The 21,741-nt window shown below is 57.9% G+C and overlaps 1 protein-coding gene across 6 annotated transcripts; it reads right to left on the bottom strand.

Moving 5' to 3' along the window:
• Window positions 1-6,598: 6,598 nt before the first annotated feature.
• Window positions 6,599-20,996, bottom strand: LOC132249940 (myelin-oligodendrocyte glycoprotein-like). Of its 6 annotated transcripts, XR_009461472.1 has the most exons (6): window positions 20,799-20,996; window positions 19,503-19,892; window positions 18,875-19,020; window positions 17,044-17,825; window positions 13,301-13,504; window positions 10,818-11,326 (listed from the first exon to the last, which is right to left on the bottom strand). XR_009461472.1 is itself a non-coding variant. In XM_059725703.1 (4 exons), the coding sequence occupies exons 1-4, from the start codon at window positions 20,977-20,979 to the stop codon at window positions 6,797-6,799; spliced, it is 762 nt and encodes a 253-aa protein (XP_059581686.1). In that variant the 5' UTR covers window positions 20,980-20,996; the 3' UTR covers window positions 6,599-6,796. The 6 variants fall into 6 exon arrangements, 2 of the variants coding, with proteins under 2 accessions (XP_059581686.1, XP_059581685.1); XR_009461471.1 differs by having other exon boundaries at window positions 13,301-17,825; XR_009461473.1 differs by lacking the exon at window positions 13,301-13,504.
• Between the last annotated feature and the right edge of the window lie 745 nt (window positions 20,997-21,741).

The raw sequence follows: 21,741 nt of genomic DNA, 5'->3' as shown, positions 1-21,741 counted from the left end.
GCATGGGAGGGACGGGGTCAGGGGGGAAAGGGGAGCATTTCTGTGCGTGGGGGATGGTGTGGGAGGGACAGGGGGAAATGGGAGGGAGGCTTCTTTCAAGGGGGGACGGGGCTAGGGTTGTGCGATTGCACAAAAGCAGACACCCGGGTGGGGGAAGAGGTGTGCCCCTTCCCCCTGCCCCCCCAGCCCTGCCGGTGCCCCTCACCCCCAGCCCACAGCCCTTTCCCACCCCCATGCCTCCTGGTGCTCCTCCCTCCTGGTCCTTGCCTTTTGTCCTGCCCCTCTTCTGTGCCGGGCGCTGTGGGATTCCCAAATCCCAGGTCCCTCAGGATCTGCTCTGCACTGCTCCTGGCTCCATGCCGTGGTGCCACCTGGATGAGGGCCACGGGCTAGTTGTGGCAGGCCTGGATGCGGTCAGCGATTCTGGCCGCGACGTCCCTGCCCCTGGCTCCGGGCAGGCCCCGCATCTCCGCTTCCCCTGGCGTGCTTGTTCCCAGAATGACTGAGGAACGCTCCGGGATCGTCTGCACGTTTGTCATGAGGGAGATTGGGGTGCTGGGTCTGAGGGGTGCAGCTGGGGCTGGCTGAGCGCCTGCCACTCCAGCATTTGGCTGCATCCTGAGTCCTGAGAGATCATGTCTGCATGTGAGCCTGGCCTCTTGGGCAGCATGCTGGCGCTGGCGCTGGGCCTCCTTCCCCACCATCTCCATTCACTTCAGCTCTAGCTCGTGCCTGAGCTTGCTCTCCTCTGCTTCCAGCGGCAGCTGCTATTTCCAGAAGTCCCGCTCGGAGGACGGCCCCTCGGGTTCTGCGTGCACGCGCGGAGGTGACCTTGCGGCCCGGGCATCATCACACAGGGACTTAATGAGGGCTTCTCTCTTCTGCTCCTTCCTCTCTCTTTCCTCACCCCTTTCAAGTCGGCCACAGTCCCGTGGTCATGCTCGGCAGTCACCCGAGCTATGTGCACTGTCCCCTTGACCCCATGCCCCATTAGAGCTTGTTTGCTCAAGGGTTTTCGGTGACTCTCTTCCCTTCCCCAAATGATGCCTTCAAGACAGCAGGTTGTGGGACCCAGAGGTGCCACCACATGTGGCGGGCCAGTACGGGGTGCTCCTGTGTTGAGCCCCCCGCCTCTCTGCGCCCACCACCTTCCAGGCTCCGCGTGCCTCCCTGGGCACCTCACGTCCAGCCGACCCCCTTCCTGGAGCACACCTGCAAGTCTTGGGGTAGTGAAGCCCCCATCCATGATCTGGACTGAGCTTCACCCTGGGAAGCCTCACATCGGTCGTGGGGAAATCCCTTGAAACAATTATCAAGGAGCACGTGTGTGAGGGGCGGGCAGGGGAGATCATGCCCAGGGGAAGTCAACATGAGCTCATCAACGCCAGGTCTTGCCAGACCAGCCTGATGGCCTTTTATGACCAGGTAGCTAAATCCCTGGATGATGGTGTCGCCGTGGACGTAGTCTTTCTGGACTTTAAGAAGGCCTTTGACACTGTCTCTCACCCCATCCTCATTAAGAAACGAGCGACTGTGGCATTGATGCCTACACAGTTGGATGGGTCACAAATTGGTTGATGGGGCGCACCCAGAGAGCGGTGGTGGACGGGTCGCACTCGACCTGGCGGGATGTGAAGAGTGGGGTCCCCCAGGGCTCGGTCCTGGGCCTACACTGTTCAACATCTTCATCGGCGACTTGGACGAGGGGGTGGAAAACAGGTTGTCCAAGTTTGTCGATGACACCACGATGTGGGGAGAGGTAGGCATGCTCGAAGGGAGAGAGAGGCTGCAATTAGCACAGAGGCGGAAAGGGATCTTGGAGTCATTATTGACTCCAAGATGAGCATGAGCCGCCAATGGCGGACCGCAGCCAGCAAAGCCAGCCGCACCTCGTCGTGCATCCAAAGATGCATCTCAAGGCGGTCCAGAGAGGTGACAGTCCCCCCTACGCGACATTGGTCCGGCCCCAACTGGAGTGCGGTGTCCAGTTGTGGGCAGCGCACTTGAAGAAGGATGTGGCCTGCCTTGGGAGGGTTCAGAGGAGGCCACCTGCTTGGCTGGAGGGCAGCAGGGCAGGCCCCACGAGGAGAGGATGCGGGACCTGAACCTGTTCAGCCTCAGCAAGCGGAGGCTGAGGGGGATTTGGTGGCTGCCTACAAACTCGTTAGGGAGATCAGCAGCAATTAGGAAGGGTCCTACTCCCCCCAGCAGCACCTGGGGTGACCAGCAACAATGGCCAGAAGCTGCTGGAGAATAGGTTCAGGTGAGAGAAGAGGCGGCACGATTCCACTGTCAGGGTAGCTAGGGTCTGGAACCAACCTCCTAGGGAAGTGGTCCTCGCTCCTACCTTGGCTAAAGTCAAACAGAGGTTGGATGAACACCTGCCTGGGGTCGTGTGATCCCAGCGTGTGCTCCAACCAGTGGCGGGGGGAGTAGACTAGATGATCTGTTCAGGTCCCTTCTGACCCCTAACTACTAGGAAACTAGGAACCTATGAACCAAGGGGATGCCAAGGCATAATCTACACCCTCTCCCAAAGAGTCTCCCATGCTAGGTAGAGGAGAGCTGTACTGGTTACAAGGGGAAGGTGTGGAACAGGGTACAGGACAGAGCAATAGCCGAGAAATCCCGGAGAGCAAACAGCGGCATGGTAGCCTTTGATCACGCCTCGGACTTACTGCAGGCTATATAGGTAGTCGGGCTGTGCAAAATGTTGCTGGGTGTTTCTTTTCAAAGCTGTTTCAATGTGTTTTCTGCTGAAAACAGTGACATGGAAACAAAACAAAAGGATTTGAAACAGCTTTGAAGGAAAAGCAGGGCACTTGAAACATTTAGAAATGGTCAAAATCTTTTGAGTTTGGAAGCTGGGCTGTCTTGGTTTCCGCACCGGTCGGAGATGACAGGGCAGCCTCCTCTCATCCGGCACGCAGAGCTGGGTCTGGCATCCCTGGGAGGAGTCCAGCACAGCCCGGCAGCCTTCCCGGGGCACGAGCCCGCGGCTCTGCTCCCCGGATGAGAGGAGGCTGCCCTGGCACCTCTGACCAGTGCTGGGTACAGGCTGCGCCCGGCACTGGAGAGAATGGCTGCTGCCGCCTGTCCCAAGCAGCAGCTGCAACCTCCTCTCATGTGGTGCACATGCAGGGGCTCGCACTGCCTGGAGTAGTCTGGCACAGCCCCTCAGCCCTCCCAGGGGTGCGAGCCCCCGGATCCGTGCCCCGGATGAGGGGAGGCTGCCCTGTCACCTGGGACCGGCGCTGGGCATGGAGTGCACCCAGCTCCAGAGATAATTGCTGCTGCCTCCTGTGCCAGGCACCAGCTGCAGCCTACCCTCAGCCGATGCACAGATCTGGGGGCTCGCAGTCCTGGGAAGAGTCTGGCACAGTCTGGCAGCACTCCTGCGGGTGCAAGCCCCCGGATCGGTGCCCCGGATGAGAGGAGGCTGCCCTGTCACCTGGGACCAGGGCTGGGCACGGGCTGTGCCCCCCACCCCCGGAGAGAATGGCTGTTGCCACCACTCCCAGGCACCAGCTGCAGCCTCCCCTTCTCTGATGCACCGATTTGGGGGCTCACACGCCCAGGAGGGCTGCCGAGCTGTGCCGGACTCCTCCAGGGGGTTCGACCCCCCGATCTGTGAGCCGGATAAGAGGAAGCTGCTGCTGCTGCCATTGGGGCCCTGTGCTCAAGCCAAGTGAGCCCTGCTTCAGAACTCAAACCATTTCCAAAGTTTTCAAATGTTACGAGCGCCCTTCTTTCTTAGCGAATCCTTTTGTTTCATTTTGATTTCACTGCTTGGAGCTTGAAATGCATTAAAACAGCTTGGAAATGAAACACCCAGTGACATTTTGCACAGCCCTCTTGACTAAATATGTAGCTTGCAGTAACCCAGACGCGTGATCAAAGGCTACCATGTCGCTGCTAGCTCTCAGGGATTTCCCGGATATTGCTCTGTCCTGTACCCTGTTCCACACCTTCCCCTTGTAACCAGTACAGCTCTCCTCTGTACCTAGCATGGGAGACTCTTTGGGAGAGGGCGTAGATCATGCCTTGGCATCCCCTTGGTTCGGCTGAGGAAGGGGGACCCCGATTTCTGCTTCAGACAGGGAAGCAGCCCAAGTTCTTGCAGGGGATCAAGTACCCTCAGTCTGCTAGGCCTGTGTTCCCAGGGGGCACAGGGTGAAGATCAGCCCAGATCATGAATTGTGGCTTCATTACCCCAAGGCTTGCAGGTGTGCTCCTGGAAGGGGGTCGGCTGGACGTGAGGTGCCCAGGGAGGCACGCGGAGCCTGGAAGGTGGTGGGCGCAGTGACGGGGGGGCTCAACACAGGAGCACCCCGTACTGGCCCGCCACATGTGGTGGCACCTCTGGCATCCCACAACCTGCTGTCTTGAAGGCATCATTTGGGGAAGGGAAGAGAGTCACCGAAAGCCCTTGAGCAAACAACCTCTAATTGGGCATGGGGTCAAGGGGACAGTGCGCATAGCTCAGGTGACTGCCGAGTATGACGACTGTGGCCGACTTGAAAGGGGTGAGGAAAGAGAGAGGAAGGAGCAGAAGAGAGAAGCCCTCATTAAGTCCCTGTGTGATGATGCCCGGGCCGCAAGGTCACCTCTGCGCGTGCACGCAGAACCCGAGGGGCCGTCCTCCGAGCGGGACTTCTGGAAATCCCTGTGCTCGGGGCCAGCACCGCTGCCACCCCAGGCATCCCCCGCCGTCCAGGGCCAGGGCTGCACGCTCTGTGTGCCTGGGGTCTGGGTGCGGGGAAGCTGAAGCTGCCGGGCACGGCGAGTCAGTGCCGTGGCTGCAAGCCACTTCTTGTACTGCCCTGGTCTCAGCAGCTGCTCTTCAGGCCTCTGGGCTCAGGCCGCTTGCTCGGACCAGCCCTCTGGGCGCCTTCTGCGCTCTCCTCTGCGCAAACTCCTGTGCAGATTCCCGCCCCTGGTTGGGCTGCGCCTGCTTGCGCGCTCTGTTCCCGGGGCTCCCTGGGAGGCGCAGCTCAGGAGGGACCTTTGGAGGGGCGGGGGGCTTCCCTCCCTCCCTCCCTCCCTCCCGGGCTCCACGCAGCTGGGGCATCCCACCCGGCACGGCCCCACATGCACACATGCACGCACATGCTCACACGCACACGCACACTTGCTCAGCCCCCTACAAGCACCCTGCGCTCGCTCGCCCTCTCTCGCTCTGACGCCTACCTCCTGGCTCTTCGCTGGGGGGTCCGTGTCCTTGGCTCCCGGGGGCACAACGGGCGTGAACCCGTGCGTCTCCACCGGGGAGCACACCCACTAGCACTATGGACCAATGTAGGCCCCTGGATAGTTCCCCTCCTCCCGTGTCTGGGACAGCACCGCACCTCCTGCCACGTCGAAGGCATGCGGATGCAATGCAAATGGTTTGGTGAAGTCCGGTGTGTACAGCCCTGGCTGGGTGCACAGGGCATTTTTAACTCTGAGAAATGCCTGCTTCATCTCCGGTGTCTCAGGTGTCCAGCCCCCGGCTCCCTCCCAGCCCTACCGGCACCCCTCCCTCCTGCCCTCCCCCAGCCCTGCCAGTGCCCCTCCCTCCTGCCCCCAGCCCTGCCAGTGCCCCTCATTCCCAACCCGCAGCCCCTTTCCCACCCCCAGCTCTGCTGGTGCTCCTCATTCCCCACCCACAGCTCCCTGCTCCCCCCGCGAACCCTAGGTGGGGGGCATCGGCAGAGGGGCAGGGGGCAGGTGGTGTCTGCAGGGGGGTGGGAGGGGGTTGGGGGGGTCTGCCGAGGGGGGTGGGAGGGCAGGTGTAATCCATGCGGGTTGGGTGGGGGAATGGGTGGGCACAATGTGGGGACGTCGGCACGCTCCACGGGAGGGACCATGGGTAGACGGGATCTGAAGGGGGTTCCTGGGGTGTGGGAAGGTTTGGCAGGATCAGCTTTTTAGCCCCCAGCCTGTGTGTGTCGCCTCCGAGTGTCCTCTGAACGCTGCAAAAGCACTGACCTGCGTCCAGACATGTCTGCAGCACGGCTGTAAAACCTCCATTGCTGAGATGACCAAATGTATATAGTTCAGACATTTCTGTTTCTAGTATTTCAGACAAGAAAATATTTAGTAGTTGAAAGGTTCCATTAAAGTTCGTCTTTTAAAACAGTTTCGCTCTCATGGACAAGCTCTCTGCTCAAACGTCAGCGCGCCTCTTAACAAGATCGATTGTCAATCCTGCTGCTACCCCTCCTTCCTCCTACCTGTGACTCACCGTCCCATTAATCTGTTCCTGAAATGACAAGAACATCAGGACGTAGCTGGTGGGTTTTGGTGCCTGTGTGCTGTGCAGCATGAGGCAGACGTTGAAACAGAGTGCCCATGTGCCCAACAACGCTCCAAAACCAGGTTGGTTCGCCCCTACTTGCAGCCCGTTCAGTTCTGAGTTATGAACCGTGACTGCAACCGCCAGGGAAGCGCCGTTTTCCCCTCTCACACGTGGACACAAACCCAGTGGGACTAAACTCCCTTATCATTGCCCAAAGGAGTATTTACTTGTGGGTAAGTGGAAGCATGGTCAGTGTTACTGTAGAAAGGAAGTGAAAAGGGGAGGGTGAAAAAGTGGTTCTACTGGATCCTGCAGAAGTCTTGGCAGCGTGGGATCTTTTATTCGACCAGCTAAGTAGTTGGAAAACTAATTCTTGATTTGCAAGCTTTGGGGCTCGCGCCCCCTTGCTCAGGCAAAGCAGCATGCACAGGGTGTAGCACTTCTCCCGGGAAGAAATGTTCCTGTCCTGGATCCTGGCACGTCCTCATCACTGGAGATGGCCCTGGTCCCACGCAGCTAGTAGATGAACTGGGGAGAAGTCGAGGACGCATCGGGGCTGGTCTGCAGGGAGAGGTGGAGACGCACTGCAGGATTTCTCTAAGCAAATGCCCGCACAATAAGTCCTTCGATGTGTTAAACTATACAAGCTTACATCTTTCATTTTCTGGCGTTAAATGTTCCCGTGTCATTCCCGTCCCTGTACTGAGACTAGGGAACAGACAGTTTTCAAGGAGCATTGAAAGGTGTTTTTATGGAGGCACTACTGCTTGAAGAGCCTAAACCCTAAAACCAGCTGTAATAGTTTTAAAATGTGCTTAACTCAGATTCCTCCTCCCCATCTAACAGCTTCGTCTTCACCTGTCACACGCTATCCCACCTCGTTTCCCTTCTCCACGTGAAGTCTTTTACCTGCAAGGGCAGCTGTGCACCGCGTGGCCTGAACTTGAAAATGAGACTTGCCAACCCAGGGGCCTCCCATTGCCAGCACGGTGAGCAGCCCAGCGTGGGAAGCTCTGCCTTGACACAGAGCAGGGAGCTCAGCTGTGCTCCGTAGGTGATTGTGCATGCTGCGTGTGCGAGTGTGTAACACAGGCACTTCCATCACGGCCAAGGCAAGACTACTAACTTCCGCTTGTTGCAGTTTTTGAAAGAAATTGTTCTCATGTTCTTAGGGTTTTTTAAAATGCTCCAAGGCAAGCAGTTTCTTATTGAACGCTGACACCCGCTCCCTGCCCCGGCTGTAGAAGCGGTCGATGCTAGCACAGCCGCCTGGAAAACAGAGACCCGACTGTGGCGCTGGACTTTACCGAGGGGAACCCCCTGCCTCTCCAAAATCATGGCCTACGGCTCTGCCTAGCAAACATACTGAATTTGTACAGTAGTGACAAGCAAAAAGGTGTACTTACACTTTTTCGAAGGCTTTATTCTGGCTACATGTCAAAACAAGTAAGGAGGGAGACTGACTCTTGTTCCAGCTGGCATTTTGATTGCATTAGGAGGGATGGATCAGTACTCAGTCTTGGTGTAAGTAGAACTGTCTACCTGCAGCTCCACTAAGGTCAAAATTGTTACCTTTTTAATTGTGGACAGCTTCTTGCCTGCAGTAATTACTTGTAGGCCCATTTTTGGTGCAGTAACTGATTGTAATCACTGAGGTACTTTGTTCCAACCTAGTTTGTCATGCAAGTTGGTGGGTGGCCACACCCGGACTACTCAGTGTCCTGTATGTGTATTATGCCTCTGGGCTACGGTGGGCAGCATCACCCTGATTATGCAAATCCTCAAGCACAGACATATCTTTACTCACATGTTTAGTTTAATTGAAGTCAAAGTTGCATGTGGATTTTTGCCCAAATCCCGTTCTACCTCTGAACTGTCTAAAGCAGCCCTTCTGCAGTTTTTAGTTATCCAAGTCACTCAGTGCAATACTATCCTACCATACTCAATAGTCATGTGTTTAGCCAGTACCTGGAGTCATTATGCATCTCCACGTTGGCCTAAGCCACTAGTCTTGGGCTGCTACATCTGCTCAGAAATGATCCAGAGCTGTCACCTTACCCGTCTAATTACTATCTAAGCTCTGATATGGTCCAGTTCCACCTAGAAAGTGCCCCCCTCTTGTGCCCCGGGGCAGCAATTCTCAGCCAAGGTGCCAGGAGGTCCTGGGAGGGTTGCGGAGGGGCACTCTCAATATTACCACGCTTAGTTGTGCAGACACCTGCACAGGAGAAACCCAGATTTCAAATAGGAAAGAACAGCGACAGAAACACTCTGAGCTGCTGTGGTCTGCCCGAGGTCTTTGCAAGAGAAGACTGGCTCAATTTTTCCATAGTCCAAAAATAAGCTGACATGTTGCAAGGGGTGACCCGAGTCTGAAAAGGTGGATTGGACTACATCAGGCGGTTGCAGAGGAGGGACCTGCTGGCTATTAGGCACCAGGCCAGGGGGGACTAAGACCAGAGCCAAAGGGCTCAGGATGCAAGGAGGAGAGACAGAAGCTGGGACCCGAAGTTTGCTCTGCCCCAGCAGACTCGAGCTATTGGGCTCAGCAAGAGAAAAGGGGCACGGGCCGAGAAGGTCGAGCGAGGCACAACGTCGTAACGACTATATGTCACTAGCCTTTAAGGCTTACAAATGCCCTGGGGCACAGACGGGCTGAGAGCGCCCGTGCAGCTTAATGGCAGGACTGAGAGCAGTGTCCAGGGGGGACCTGCTGGCCATTAGGCACATTGGGGCTCAGCCTAGGACCCGCAGGCAGCCCTCCCAATAAAACAACTCCATCAAAGACGAGGTGGGTGAGTGAGGCGGGACGGGCACCCTCGAGCTGGAGCCAGGCAGGGATCGCGTGGCCCCCGGGGCATCACGGCCACCCCTGGAGCCTGCTCCATTTGGCGTCCTGCCTGGGACAGCCATTAGTCTGCCCGTCAGAGAAAGGAGGACCCTTGGGGCCAGAGAAGGTAGGAAGAAGGCATGAACGGAGCAATCTCTGAACCCAGCACTAAGCTTGGGGGAGTGCCAGGAACGGGACACTGCCCCTGACGGGAAGAGCAAACCCACAAGTGGAATGCACACGTTCGGGGGGCTGAACTGATTCAAAGAGCCCTCCAGCTTTATAACACTTCAGCACTTTATAAAACTTTATAAAACTTCAGTGCCCGGGCTGTGCAGGGCTCGTACCTGGGCCTGAGGGTGCGGGGCAACACGACCGGGCTGTGGGACACGGTGTGTGGCCCCTCCAGGCCAGGCCTGTGCCCGGCTGGGTCGGTCCTGTCCCTCCTCCCCGGCCCCTGCCACACAGCCAGCCAGGTCTGCCCTTTCCTGTTGGCCCCACCGCTCCCTCTGCTCTGCACCTCTGGTTCAGCCTGGCACTGCCCTGTGTCCCTCCTCTGCGGCCCCTCTGGGAGGGCACAGCAAGCACCCGAGGACACTGACATCTGCCCCCGCTAGTGCTGACCCCAGTCGCTCTCCCACAGGCTCCCACTCCTACCGGCATTTCTACACGGGGGTGTCGAATCCCAGCCCGGACGTGCCGCGTTTCACTGCCGTGGGCTACGTGGACGACCAGCAAATACTCCACTACGACAGCGAGACGCGGAGACAGGAGCCATGCAGGGACTGGGTGCAGGGGGCCGTCGACCCAGACTTCTGGGACGGGGAAACTGTGATCTTGCAGGGCTGGAAGAGCCCTGCAAGATCACAGGGCTGGATCCAGGGCTGGATTTGACATGAACCTGGTCACCCTGCAGCACTGCTACAACCAGAGCAGGGGTGAGTGTGAGCAGGCAGGTGTGAGCAGGAGGCTGTGGGGGACCCTGGCACTGAGGGTGACTGATGAGGGCATCAGGGGGCACCTGGCTATCGGCAGCACGGGGTGGGGAGTTGGGAAGGCATCGCATTGTCTCGTGTCTGGTCTGTGTGTCCCTGCCAGCCAGCTCCTCCCTGCAGTCGCCTTGGGCAGGGGCAGGATGTGGGCACCTGCTCAGTCTCCAGCCAGGGGTCAGGTGGCTGTGCAGGGAGCCCTCTCCCCCTCCCGCACACCTGGTGTCAGTGGTATCCCCTGGCCTGTGCCCAGGAGACCAAGGCTCTGTGCTTCCCTAGCCCGGCACATTGGTGCCTTGACACCTGGTACACAGACCCCCCCAGGCTGTCTCGCCCTTGGCAGCAGGAGCTCAGTCCTTGCCCCAGCCTGGGTCCCCGAGCCTGATGCATGGAGGGAAACCCTGTGTGCCCAACAGCAGTGGGAACAGCTCTTGTCTCTCCTGCCATGACAAAGCTCCCAAGCTCATGCCCTCCCCTGTTGCACAGCGCTCCCTGAGCCCTGCCTCAGCATCTGGGTGTCACGGACAGATGAGGTGTGTTTGAGGTCAGCCCGCGTGGCCTCCAAACCCGCTCTGTCTTCTGCAGCGTAGGGACTGGGCACGGTGTGACCTGCATGCAGACAAAATCAACCCGTCCTGGGACTGGCTCCCCTGGAAAGTGTTACGCAGCAGCGTGGTGACAGCAACGGGGAAAGGCATTATGCTTGTCCACGCAGAGCCACTCTACATGAATCTTTATAAATACAGTATTGTACACAAGGACTGGTAGAAAGTCGCCATTCAAGGGATCGCTGTGAGTATTCATGCCAACGAGGCCTGCCGTGGAGCCAGCGCACTGCTCCATGGAGGTGTCGACACCACAAGCCCACGTGAGAATGGACTGCAGTTTGTGTTACACTTTTTCAGACGTCTCTGCTCTTCTGGTGGCCGGGAGCATTTGGGTTCAATTCCAGCCCCAGGAAGAAGAGGCCAGGCTCCGCTCCGTTTGCTTTTGCATTACAGATGGGAGGAAGGAGACCATGGGAACAGCTCTCGAAGCGCCTAGGAGAAACCTCAAGTCTGAGGCAAGATCAGCGGAGGGGCGAGTCACACAGCAAGGTGGGGAGTCCTAGCTCGTCCCTCGATGAGGATGTGTCAAGGGATGGTTGCGGTGACGAAGCATCTTTGTTGTGGGCATCGCTGTGGATCTGGCCCTGCTGCCATTTCCTATCCCAACGGGTTCTGGCAGCTGTGCAGCTCCCCGGGGAGTAGAAAGAGAAAAGGACGGAGAAAAGATTGTTGTGAGCAACCCTTATCAAATTCCAGTTCATAAAATAGCCACGCAGAACTAGGGCTGGTACAGCCATTTGCACTCATCTCGTTTAGCTCCAAACAAACTGGTGTATCTAGACAAGCCTGGGGAACCGCCCAGGGACCAGCCCGGAGACCAGCCTGAGGACCTGCCTCAGGACAAGGTCTGGTCTAAAACGCTTGGTCGAACGTGTTCAGTATGAGAAGGGTATGAGGAATTGCCGATATCTGCACTATAAGCAAAAACTGAATTTCCACACCCATTCTTTACTCCTGTCCCCCAGAAAGTGGTTTATAGCTGTGAGCAAACACAAGTGCGCAGCTGCGAACAGTGTCAAAATGGCCCATTGGGTGAAAATCTGACCCCTCGTTGCACGTGGTGTCAGATAAAGATGTAACAAAACGTAGTGTCTTCTGGAACGCGTGTCTGCGGGGGTGCCCCGCCTGCCGGTGCTTTCAGAGCGGGAGGGGGCAAGGGAGCAGCAGTTGAGTCTGGGGGTTTCAGCCCCCCTCTACAGGCTGGGGCCAGTGTAGTGCAGCCCCCAAGGTGGGGTGGGGGCTCCACTTCCCCCACTCCACCCTTCAGCACCAGGTGCGGAGCCCCAAGTACCAGCTCCCTCCACTGCCTTCCCCCTCCCATTCGCAAACAGCCAGGACTGCACAGAGCCTGGCCCTGGCTGTGGGAACCTGCTTGCAGGCTCCCGGCGGGCAGCGAGATCCCCGCCCCTCCGGACCCGCAGTGACCTTCGGTTTGGTCTGGGGTAAGGGTGTAACTCAGATCGCTTTGCAAACTTGTTCTGAGTTACAGCTGGGAGCTCCACTTCTCTCTGCACCCTTAGGGCACGTCCGCACGTGCAGGCCCGTGCGCTTGCAGCAGCTCAGATAGGAGCGGCATGTATTTGAGCTGGGGATTTCTGCCTCAGCACATGTGTCTGCACGCGGCCTTTCGTGTGGGGCAAGTTGTGCCACTTGGGGCAGAATAACCCTGCCCAGCTCCTCCCGGATCTGCAGCCAGGGGCAGCTAGAGCCTGCGGCCAGCACCGGTTTGCAGGAGACAGGTGGGAAAGGGTGTGGGGGGATGTGGGTGGGTGTGGGGGAGTGGGGTGTGTGGGTAGGTGTGGGTGGATTGTGGGGGGACTGTGGATGAGGGGAGACTGTGTGAGGGGGGCTGCTCATTAGAGGTGGGTTCTCTGCCCCCCCACAGGACACAACCCCCCCCCCCACCCTATGGACTGTCCCTTCAGGATCACAGCCTTCCCCCCCACATTAGACCCAAATGCCCTCCCCCCCACAGGGCCACAGCCCCCCTGCATGACCAACAGCTCACTGGGAGCAGCATTAGCCACTGGGGTGCTTGGGACCTCCTGGCACATCACCCCATGAGGCACGGGGCAGCGCAGTTCGGCACCGGCTGCCTGTCACCCGGCGCTGCCTCTGCCACATCAGCTGGGCCCGCTCCCGGGGACCGCCTGTCATGCTGGGCCAGGTCCTGCACTCACGGGCCCCACGCGCCATCAGGCCAGACCACCTGTGTGCATGCAGGACCCAGGCCGGGGCGTCACGTGGTCCCCATGACAGTGTCCCGGGTGACAGCCTGAATGGCCTGGAGCTGCCCAAAGGTGCAGAGTGTGACGCCAGGCTGGGCCAGGCCCATGCCATGTGGCAGAGGCAGTGCTGGGTGCCAGGTAGCCAGGACTGAGTCGCACTGCCCCACGCTGCCCCGCACCGCATGGAGGGCTGTGCCAGGAGACCCCTAGTACCCTGATGTCTGCTGCCGGTGAGGTGTGGGCTGTGGGGCAGCTGGGCTCTGCGGAGGGGCATGTAGGCCCTGCGGGGAGGGGAGCGCAGCCAGGGGACCCACCAATCCTGAGCTGTCCCCCATAGTCCCCCAAACTCTCCACCCCCTACTTACCTGGACTGGAGCCCGGGGCACGGTTGCTGCAGCCTTCATCGCTGCTCGCCCGCAGCAGGCAGCGCACTGCAGCAGCGGGGCAAGGAGCAGGGAGAGAGCTGCTCTGCCCGGCTATCGGAGAGTCTCTATGGAGGACCCAACCTCCGGCTGCCTCCAGGAATGGTCCTGCCTCTTGCTGCGTCTCCAGCTGCTTTGAGAGGCGTGCTGCAAGAGGCACGTGGGGGCTTGTCTGGACGTGCGCTGAGAGGCTGGGCCCATGACAGAATAATACTGATTTCACTTACAACTGTCTCTTACACTGATCTAAGTTTCACTGATATTCAGAGCAGACAGATGGCCCCCTCTCCCAGGGGACCTGCTGCGGGAGGCACGACTACCAGGGCTGTGCAAAGCTTTGGTAGCCGATTCGATTTGGAGGACATGCATCCTGATTCGGCAATGAAATCTCTTCATCTGAATCGAACTGGCAGACCAATTCAAAGGTCCGAATTTAATCAGAAGCCTCTGAATACGGAGATGTGGCCACAGACAAACAGGCAGCACCTGCTAGCCTGATGCAGGCGTGGCTCACTCCAGGTGCAAGGGGGCAAGCGGCAGCGTGGCACAGCCCTCACTCCCAGCTCTGCTGCGCCCACATCCTGTGCCACCCCCTGCCCTGGCTGGGCAAGCGGCGGCAGCGCCCATATCCTGCGCCCCCTTCCCTGGCTGGGCAAGTGGCAGGTTATGCCCTGCTTTCTCTTACCCAGCTGGGGCAGGAGGCCACGGGATGCAGCTGTGGCCATGCTAGGAATGGGGTCTGTGCCCTGCTTCCCCTTGCCCCCTTTTGCCTGGAGCCAGGCACACCTGCATTATGCCCCCACACACACCTGGACAAGCGGCAACAGGGCATCTCCCCTGCTCCCAGCACTGCTGTGCCTACATCCCACACTCCCCTGCCCAAGTCCTGCGCCCCCAAGCCCCGGCTGGGCAGCTTGTCCCTCGCTGCGGGGGTGTCGATCTGCAACCCCCATGCCCCTTCCCTCCCACCTCCACCCACCACAACACATTTACCAGCTGCAGGCAATGGTGTCTGGCATGCTGACGACTGCTGCCTTTTTAGTGTCATAGTTTCATAGTTGGGAGGGTCGGAAGGGATCTGAGCAGATCCTCAAGTGCGACCCCCTGCCATGGCAGGAAAGTGGCTGAATGGCTGAATCTCTGCAGCAGCGCCACATCTTCAGATCCAATTCAGCTGAATCGAATCGTGACAGGGATTCGAATCTCCGAATCGAATCGCTGTCCCTCCGAATCAGCCAGTTCCCAATCCCAAGCAAATACCGACCACTCTGCGCAGGCCATACTATTACTGTCGCAGGGCACTAAGGTGCCTGCTCCTCTCAGAGCAGAGATTGCCCGGGGACCAGCACAAAGAGCCAGATAAGAGCCCAGGCGCGGGTTGCTGTGACAACCGGTTAACGAGGGAACTGGCCGCACCTGCACCTGGTCAGCTGGCCGGAGGAGGCAGGGCCCTAGGCCCATGTACACCCTAGGGCTGGGCCCAGGCACTTAGTGCCCTACCACCAGCTGAAGGGGAAGGGGCCTCCAGGAAGGAAGGGCCCAGAAGTGTTGCAGCCGGCAGATCCGCTCCCCTTCGAACAAAGGGGACCCCAGGAGCCCATAAGGTGTCCATCCTTGCCAGCTAGGCACCGAGCCTCAGAGCGGGAGTTTGCCTCTGTGAAAGGGGCAGAGCATGCCTTGAGCGTTGAGTTATGTTATAGCCCAGGGGCTCACGTTCGATCACTCTTGTTCGTTTGCTGTCTGATAACACCGGAGGTTTGGGTGAGGCTATTTGGGGAAGGAGGAGGCCTCATTGGGGGCCCACTGCAGCGTGGGGACCCCAGCGCCAGCGTGGGCGCAGAGACAGGGCTGCGGAGAGCCCGGAGAGGACAAGGGGGGCAAATCACAGCAAGGCCTAGATAGGACAACGTCAATGCCGTCTGCGAGGCTTGGGGCATGGTAAAGGGGTGGCCGGTGCCACGCATACAGCCCATAAGGCTGAGAGACTCGGGAACCGTCCACAGTGAAGCAGAACGCCAAGGGGTCGATGAACAGCAGGGTTTAATAGGATCTAGCCAGACCATGTCCAAGCCTAAAGACCGAGGGCAGCCTCCCTGTATTAACCACACCAACAAGACGTGGCGGGCGAGACGGAGGGTGCTTGTAGGGCAAGACTGGCACAGGTAAGGAGCCTAGGGGTAACACGGCCACCCCTAGGGACCCCACCCTGCGACAGCTGCACGACGTCATCACAGGTGGGGAAGTTGGTACTAGCCTGTTTCATTGAGAAAAGGGCCAGCCGGGCACAGAAGTGAACACACAACACCTACATCAGTGTAACTTAAACAGGAGTTTTACTTCTGACTTCTCCCGAGGTAACTCTGCACTACGTACTAGGCAATGATGCTGGGCTGTAGGGCTAGATGTCCAAAATATTAAGCAATCCTTCTGGCCCCAATCCAATCTGCACAGCCCTCAGTGCCCCAAAGCTACCCAGCTGTTCCCTTGGAGCTCCACAGCTGCCTGGCCAGTGCCTGTCTTCAGGGCTCCCCCACCCCTTCACAAGCAGACACGCGCTTGTTCACCTGCCCCTGCCCAGAGTCATGCTTGTCTGGGGGCAGGATGCTAGAAGTCCCGGTACTTACTTGCAGGGTTGTTGGTTGTAGCCTGTTAGTCTTTGCCTGCCTGTGGTATTTATTTGATGTATAGGCCTGCCTTCACTGTCTCTTTAGCCCATTCTTTCCCCTTATCCTAGCTTTACGTATGAACACATACATTTATGGGCACGTCTACACGTGCATTTACGCTGGCTTAAATTTACTGTGCAGTAAGTCCAGCCACCTGCTTCGCAGCACTTGGCGGCCATTCGGAGGCCAGAGGCAGCAGCCAGCATGTGGTGGCCATCCTAAGGTCTCATCCCCACCCTCACAGCCCCATCCAGTGCCTCCCCTGCCCGAGAGCCACATGCTCAACACAGGGCCAACACACAGCAGGTGACAACCCTGACAACCCTGCTTCCCTATGCCACCCCTGCCCCTGCCTCTGCCCCGGTGCCCAGCAGCCCACACTGGTGCTGACCCTGCCCAGGCCCCAGGGGAGCCACACATCTGCCAGCCGGGCCCAGGGCACTGGCTGTGGGCGGCCCTGGCCGAACCCCTCTTCCTACACTCATGCAAGTATCAAATTGACCCCCACATTGCTGCAATGCACCATTTTTTTACTGTGCAGTCCGGGCATGCATGTGTAGACACGCGCCCATACTACGCAGTAATTGAGGTTACTGCACTGTAAATGGGCACGCAGACGCACCTTAGAACAACAGGAGCACATTGAAAGCAGACATACTGTAATACAACCCATAGTCCATCAATCACAGTGCCACACCAGCCCAGCAAATGTCAGACAACACCTGCCCACAGAGCATGCTCCAGGTGGCATCAGTCAGTACAGAAAGAAAAAGAAGAAAACATGTAGAGAAGAGGTCAAGCAAAGGAGGGTCAGAGAAGGGGAAAACCAGCAGAGGCCTTGTCAACGTATTCTAAACCTATCCCAGTTTAATTGACCCACTTCAGTTCAATAGCTGCAGAGCCCTTTGTGGCCCATTAGTTGAGTTTGGCAGTGGCCTGTTGCATTCAGCTTCCATCTGTTTGCAAAGAGCTAGAACTACACTGAAATAAGCACTTTTAAGTCAAAATAAGAGCAGTCACCTGTTTAAGTGAATTGAAGCTTTGGTTGCCCCCATCCCTCCTTCCGGTTTCGGGTATGCGTGTCAAGGTTTTCTTCAGCCTTCCCCAAGCCATCGGGTGCTGGCTGTAGCCAAGCTGGGGCTTCGACTGGGCTGTGCCGCTGTTCCTGCTGGGAGCAAAGCTGGAGGTCCCTGACGACAGGGTCTTGTCCCTCCACTCAGGGTCAGACCGACCACCATACTTGGGGTCAGGAAGGGATTTTACCCCATGGTCAGACTGGTATGGACTGCAGCAAGGGGCATGGCCCTCTTCTTAGGACCTCTGGAGGTTTATGGAGCAGGACATTGGCTGCTGTGGTTCCCCTGCTTGACCTGTGGCAGGTGAGGGTGTCAGGCCTATGTTGCGTCAGGGCGGAGAGTATTCTTATGCAGAGTTGAGATGATAGCTGCACGGGATGGTTTGGACAGAGATGATCATGCCTCGGGCAAGGGTTGGATTAGAGGGCCTCTGGAGGGCTACCCAGCCCTGCTTCTCTATGACTCTGTCTGTGACTCTGTGGTAACAATGTCCTGTTTCGGACTTTTTCCTTAAATTCATGTTTCATTATGCACCTCATCATCTTGTTCATCTGTACCTTCCACGGACGCACCTTCGTCACCTCCTCCTTCCTCCACCTCTGATCTGAGGGTCGATAAGTGCCCCGTGACATGCACTCCACGTCCATCTTGCGACCAGCACAAGGGAGAACCTGCCTCATCCGGAGCAGAGTGCAGAGCAACAGAAGTGCCGTCTACAAAAGTATCCTAGTAAGTGATACGGAAAAGCCGTGTAGGTTTACAGTTCCCTGCCCTCTGGCGTGTCCACTTCTCCCCACAGTTTTGTGTCATCCACAAACTTGGACAGAGTACACTTCACTGGGACAGAGTACACTTCACTGCCCCGTCCAAGTCGCTGATGAAGACAAAGGGGAACACTTCATGCTTGGCTTTCTACTTGAAGAGGACTTTTTCTAAAGGGTCATTTTCCAGTTAATGCTAAGAGAGGGGAGAGGTGAGAAAACCAGCCCGCTTGGAAAAGAAAAATCCGACCAAACCAATCAGCCCGGACAGATTGGTTTCAGAGCACCACTTGGATATTCCTCCTTCCTATGCACAAAGTAATTACAAGGAGGGCCTTTTGTGAAGTAGAAATATATTGAAAAAGCCTCAAAACCCCCACTTTTCCAGCACCCAGCCCTCATGGTGGACGTGGTGTTGCAAGAGAACGGAGAGGACACAAAGCCTTCCACCAGGAGGCAGCACGGACTTGTGGAAGTGTGCGCGCTCTCCCTCCCTCACGCATGCTTTGTTATATATGGATGCGAGTATATGATGCACGGATCTGGAAAGCGGGTGCGAGATGCATGATCACAGCTAAAAAAACTACGGGGCCTGGGCCCTTAGGTCCCATTAACAACCTTGGAATATGATGCAACACTTGCGGTGCGAAAGTAAGTGACTTTTGCCTTTAAGGAGACTGGTGAGCAGCCCTCATTCTCCAGTTCCTTAATGATCCCCCAAGACACAGCAGTGACAGACCACGTTATTATAACCACACAACCATCAGCTTCCCTTCACGGACTGGGAAGATCTCCTTTTCTCTGGTACGCCTTTCAACACTTATTCAGATGCGCACACGCTTTTTATAGCAAGAGGCGCTTTCCATCACCGAGTCTGATGTCAAGCGAGATGCCGGGGGCTTCCAGGAGTGGTCCTGCAGACACTACGCAGTGCGTCCTAACTTCCCAGCCCACCAACGGGAACGCTGTCTTTATGCAAAAGGTAGAGAGAGCATCGCTCCCGATTCCGCTTACCTGGTTTTTTCTTTTTCCTGCTCTTCCATTTTCTATAATAAAAAGCAATCCCACATATTGGGATTGATTGGCCGTCAATATAAAAATGACAATCACAGCTATTGTCCATGCACCTTCTGTCTTTGTGTTTTCCTGTTCGGTTACATCTGAAAAATGGTTAAAAAAAGAAGTTGAAACAGCTTTTCTGTCACCATTTCTGGCTTGTGCGGCTGCCCAGAGGGCCAGAGACCTGGCGGTGGGGCAATTAAGCAGTGCCAGAGCCAGACTGCAGCCCTGTGGCCACACGCTCCAGACCCAGCCTGCCCGCCCGCCCCGCGCTTAGTCCCACATTCAAGTTACGGGTTTGGGAGAAGCGGGGAGGGGAAGGGAGGGCAGCGCCAGGAGCAGGGAGACAGTATCACCAACTGCGCTTTCCAAGCTGGACTGAGCCGGGGCCACGAACCCTCCTCCTAAACACTACTAGGAAGTGGACAACAACGGCCCAGCTCTTACGCTTTGTGTTTAGGCCAGGAAGAGCAGCTCTCTCCAAAGCACAAGCTCCTCTGTAGAGAGCCAGGCTTGTTCGATTAGCCTCCCCGGAGGGGTGGAAGAGCACGTTTCCCAAGGCAGGCTTGCAGCTCAGACGTACCTGACACGTTAAGTTGGACGATTACTGCAACACATGGGCTATTATAATTGGGGAAAAAGTAACCATGGTAGGTTCCCGTATCGTTCTGGGTTGTATTTTTCAGCAACAAAGATGCATTGCCATTGTCAATCTCCTCGGGAAAGACCTCGGTTCGCCCACGAAATCTCTTTGCCTGGCTCTCAAGGTCATCCTTGCCATCTGTGTAGGCATGCATCACTTCAGGTGACTGCAAATGCACCGCTTCAGTCTGCCAGTTCAGAGTAGCTCCTAAAGGGTCCACAGCTGCATCTGGAACAACAAGGGGCAGGAGCACACCATGGTGCGCAGGCGCTGTAATGCTGATGAACTCCCTTCTACACCCGGGTCCCGTGCTCGGGATGGGCGCGCTCCCTAGAAAGGAATGAATCAAAGACAGGACATTAGCACGCAGCTTGATCCGGCACCACCGACCTGAGCTGGAACCGGGCAAAGAGGACAGGGCTCGTGCTGCAGCGCCCCATGAACGTACCTCACATTCACTTTGATCTTAACTGGCCCCAGAACCCGCCCCAACACGGCGACAGTCTGCGAGGCAAAACCAGTCAGGGATGAATAAAGCTTCCCCAAGTGCAGCTTTGCACTTCATATCACTGCATTTCATCCCATCTCTCGTGCCCAGGCACCCAGTTCCCAGACCCGAGGCAGCCCTCGGGAAATGCCAATGCTTATGCAAGTCTTAAATAAGTGCGCAGTAACAACTGTGCCGCCCTCCAGTCGTGGAGATGCAGCCTCTGTGTTTCTCTTGTGAATCATGCGTGCACACCTCACAGTGCCAACATTGTGTGGCACCCCTGAAAGGGCTGCAGACATCTCAGGGAGCCACGGGCCCTGGTTCAGGATCACTGGCTTAGATCAACCGCGTTTCCCTTGTCTAGCTCTCACGAGAGAAAGCCATGGGGTTAGGCTGGGGTGGTCGATCTCTACGGGTAACTCACGCTGCACTGCATCCCGTTTCCATCTGCATGTCTGTAGTCATTCCCTTTCCAACTTCCACGGCTTTGCACGCCCTTGGCATCGAACTAACCAGCCTGTAGCTGCCTAGGATGGCTCTTGCCCGATCGCACCCCGCCACCCTCCTTACACACAGCCCCCTCCCTCCACGTGTTACTCTCCCGCTGGGCGGCACCGTCCTGGCTCAGACTGGTGACAAAGCCTTGCTGCCAGCCCTGCCGTGTCCGGAGCCACCTCTGCCTATCAGCGCTCGCCTGCATCCGTCCCGTCCGGTGCCCAGGGAGCAAGAAGGACGGTTCAACTTACCAGCTGCCGTGCCCAGCAGCAAGCAGAGGACCAGGGTTGCTGTGCACATCCCCCAGGTCTCCATTCTCGGCTGTCCTCGAGCCGAGCCGGGCCGGGCCGGGAGCGGGGGCAGCTCGAGCAGCCGGAGCCGAGATCCCCGCTCGCCGCTGCCCTGCTCGTTTCTGCGCCCGGCCGGCCTCATCTCGGACACTTAAATAGGGTGACGGGGGGGGGGGGATGACGTGGCGTAGTGGGCGGGCACGGCAGCACGTCTGAATGGGCATCACCAAGTGTGGCACGCCCGGAGGTGTGTCCCCCGGGGGGGTGTCTGCGCCTTCCCCGCTCCCGGCAGACGTGACACCGTGCAACGGCCCAAAGCAGCACTTCGTCAGAGCGACGCTGGTTTGCAGCGCTGCCGCTGCTTGTCCGAGGTCTCCCAAGACCCGCGTCCAGCTGGGCTCGTCACGCGTGTTCGTTCTCCCCCGTGTCCGCGCCCTGACACGCAGCCCCTCACTGCGGAGTCTCCTCGGGGCGGGAGTCCTGCCTGGCTGGGTGGCTGGCACACGTCCGGCCCGGTGTCTCCCGTCCCCACATCAGTGCAGGGCAGTCGCAGCGAGAAGCTTTGTCCCTGCTCCTCGGGGCTGGGTCCTGCCGCGGGGCTCCAGCCCCTGCTCCCCGGCAGTGGTGGCAGCCACCTCCTCGCGGGGCTGCTGTCTCACTGCTCACGAGTGTGGGCAAGTGAACGGGCTGATGCGGCTGCAGCAGAGGAGCAGCCTGTCCTGGGCCCGGCGTCACTCGCACCGGGTTAAGCCTGTGTGGATTTATCCCGGATCAGTGCCTTCCCCCCCAGAAGCAGCGGGTCTAGCACGCGGGTGCATCGCAGCGCATGGAGGTGCAGGGCCGTGCCCTGGGATGCAGCGCCAGGGGCTCGTCCCAAACACAGGGGCCAGAGCGAGTCCTGGGA

This window comes from Alligator mississippiensis, chromosome 4 (genome assembly GCF_030867095.1).
Source record: "Alligator mississippiensis isolate rAllMis1 chromosome 4, rAllMis1, whole genome shotgun sequence".
In the NCBI taxonomy this organism is placed as follows: Eukaryota; Metazoa; Chordata; order Crocodylia; family Alligatoridae; genus Alligator; species Alligator mississippiensis.
Note: the sequence above shows the minus strand (reverse complement) of the source record. Positions and strands in the feature narration are given on the sequence as shown.

Bases quoted from the DNA above. Each gene is read 5' to 3' on its own strand.
- LOC132249940 (XM_059725702.1), bottom strand. From the start codon at position 20,979: ATGAGGCCGGCCGGGCGCAGAAACGAGCAGGGCAGCGGCGAGCGGGGA. The intron at 19,021-19,502 runs GTACGTCTGAGC...ACCATTTTTCAG, and splicing joins CGTCCAACTTAACGTGTCAG to ATGTAACCGAACAGGAAAAC. The intron at 11,327-18,874 runs GTAAGCGGAATC...GGAGCTGCACAG, and splicing joins CAGGAAAAAGAAAAAACCAG to CTGCCAGAACCCGTTGGGAT.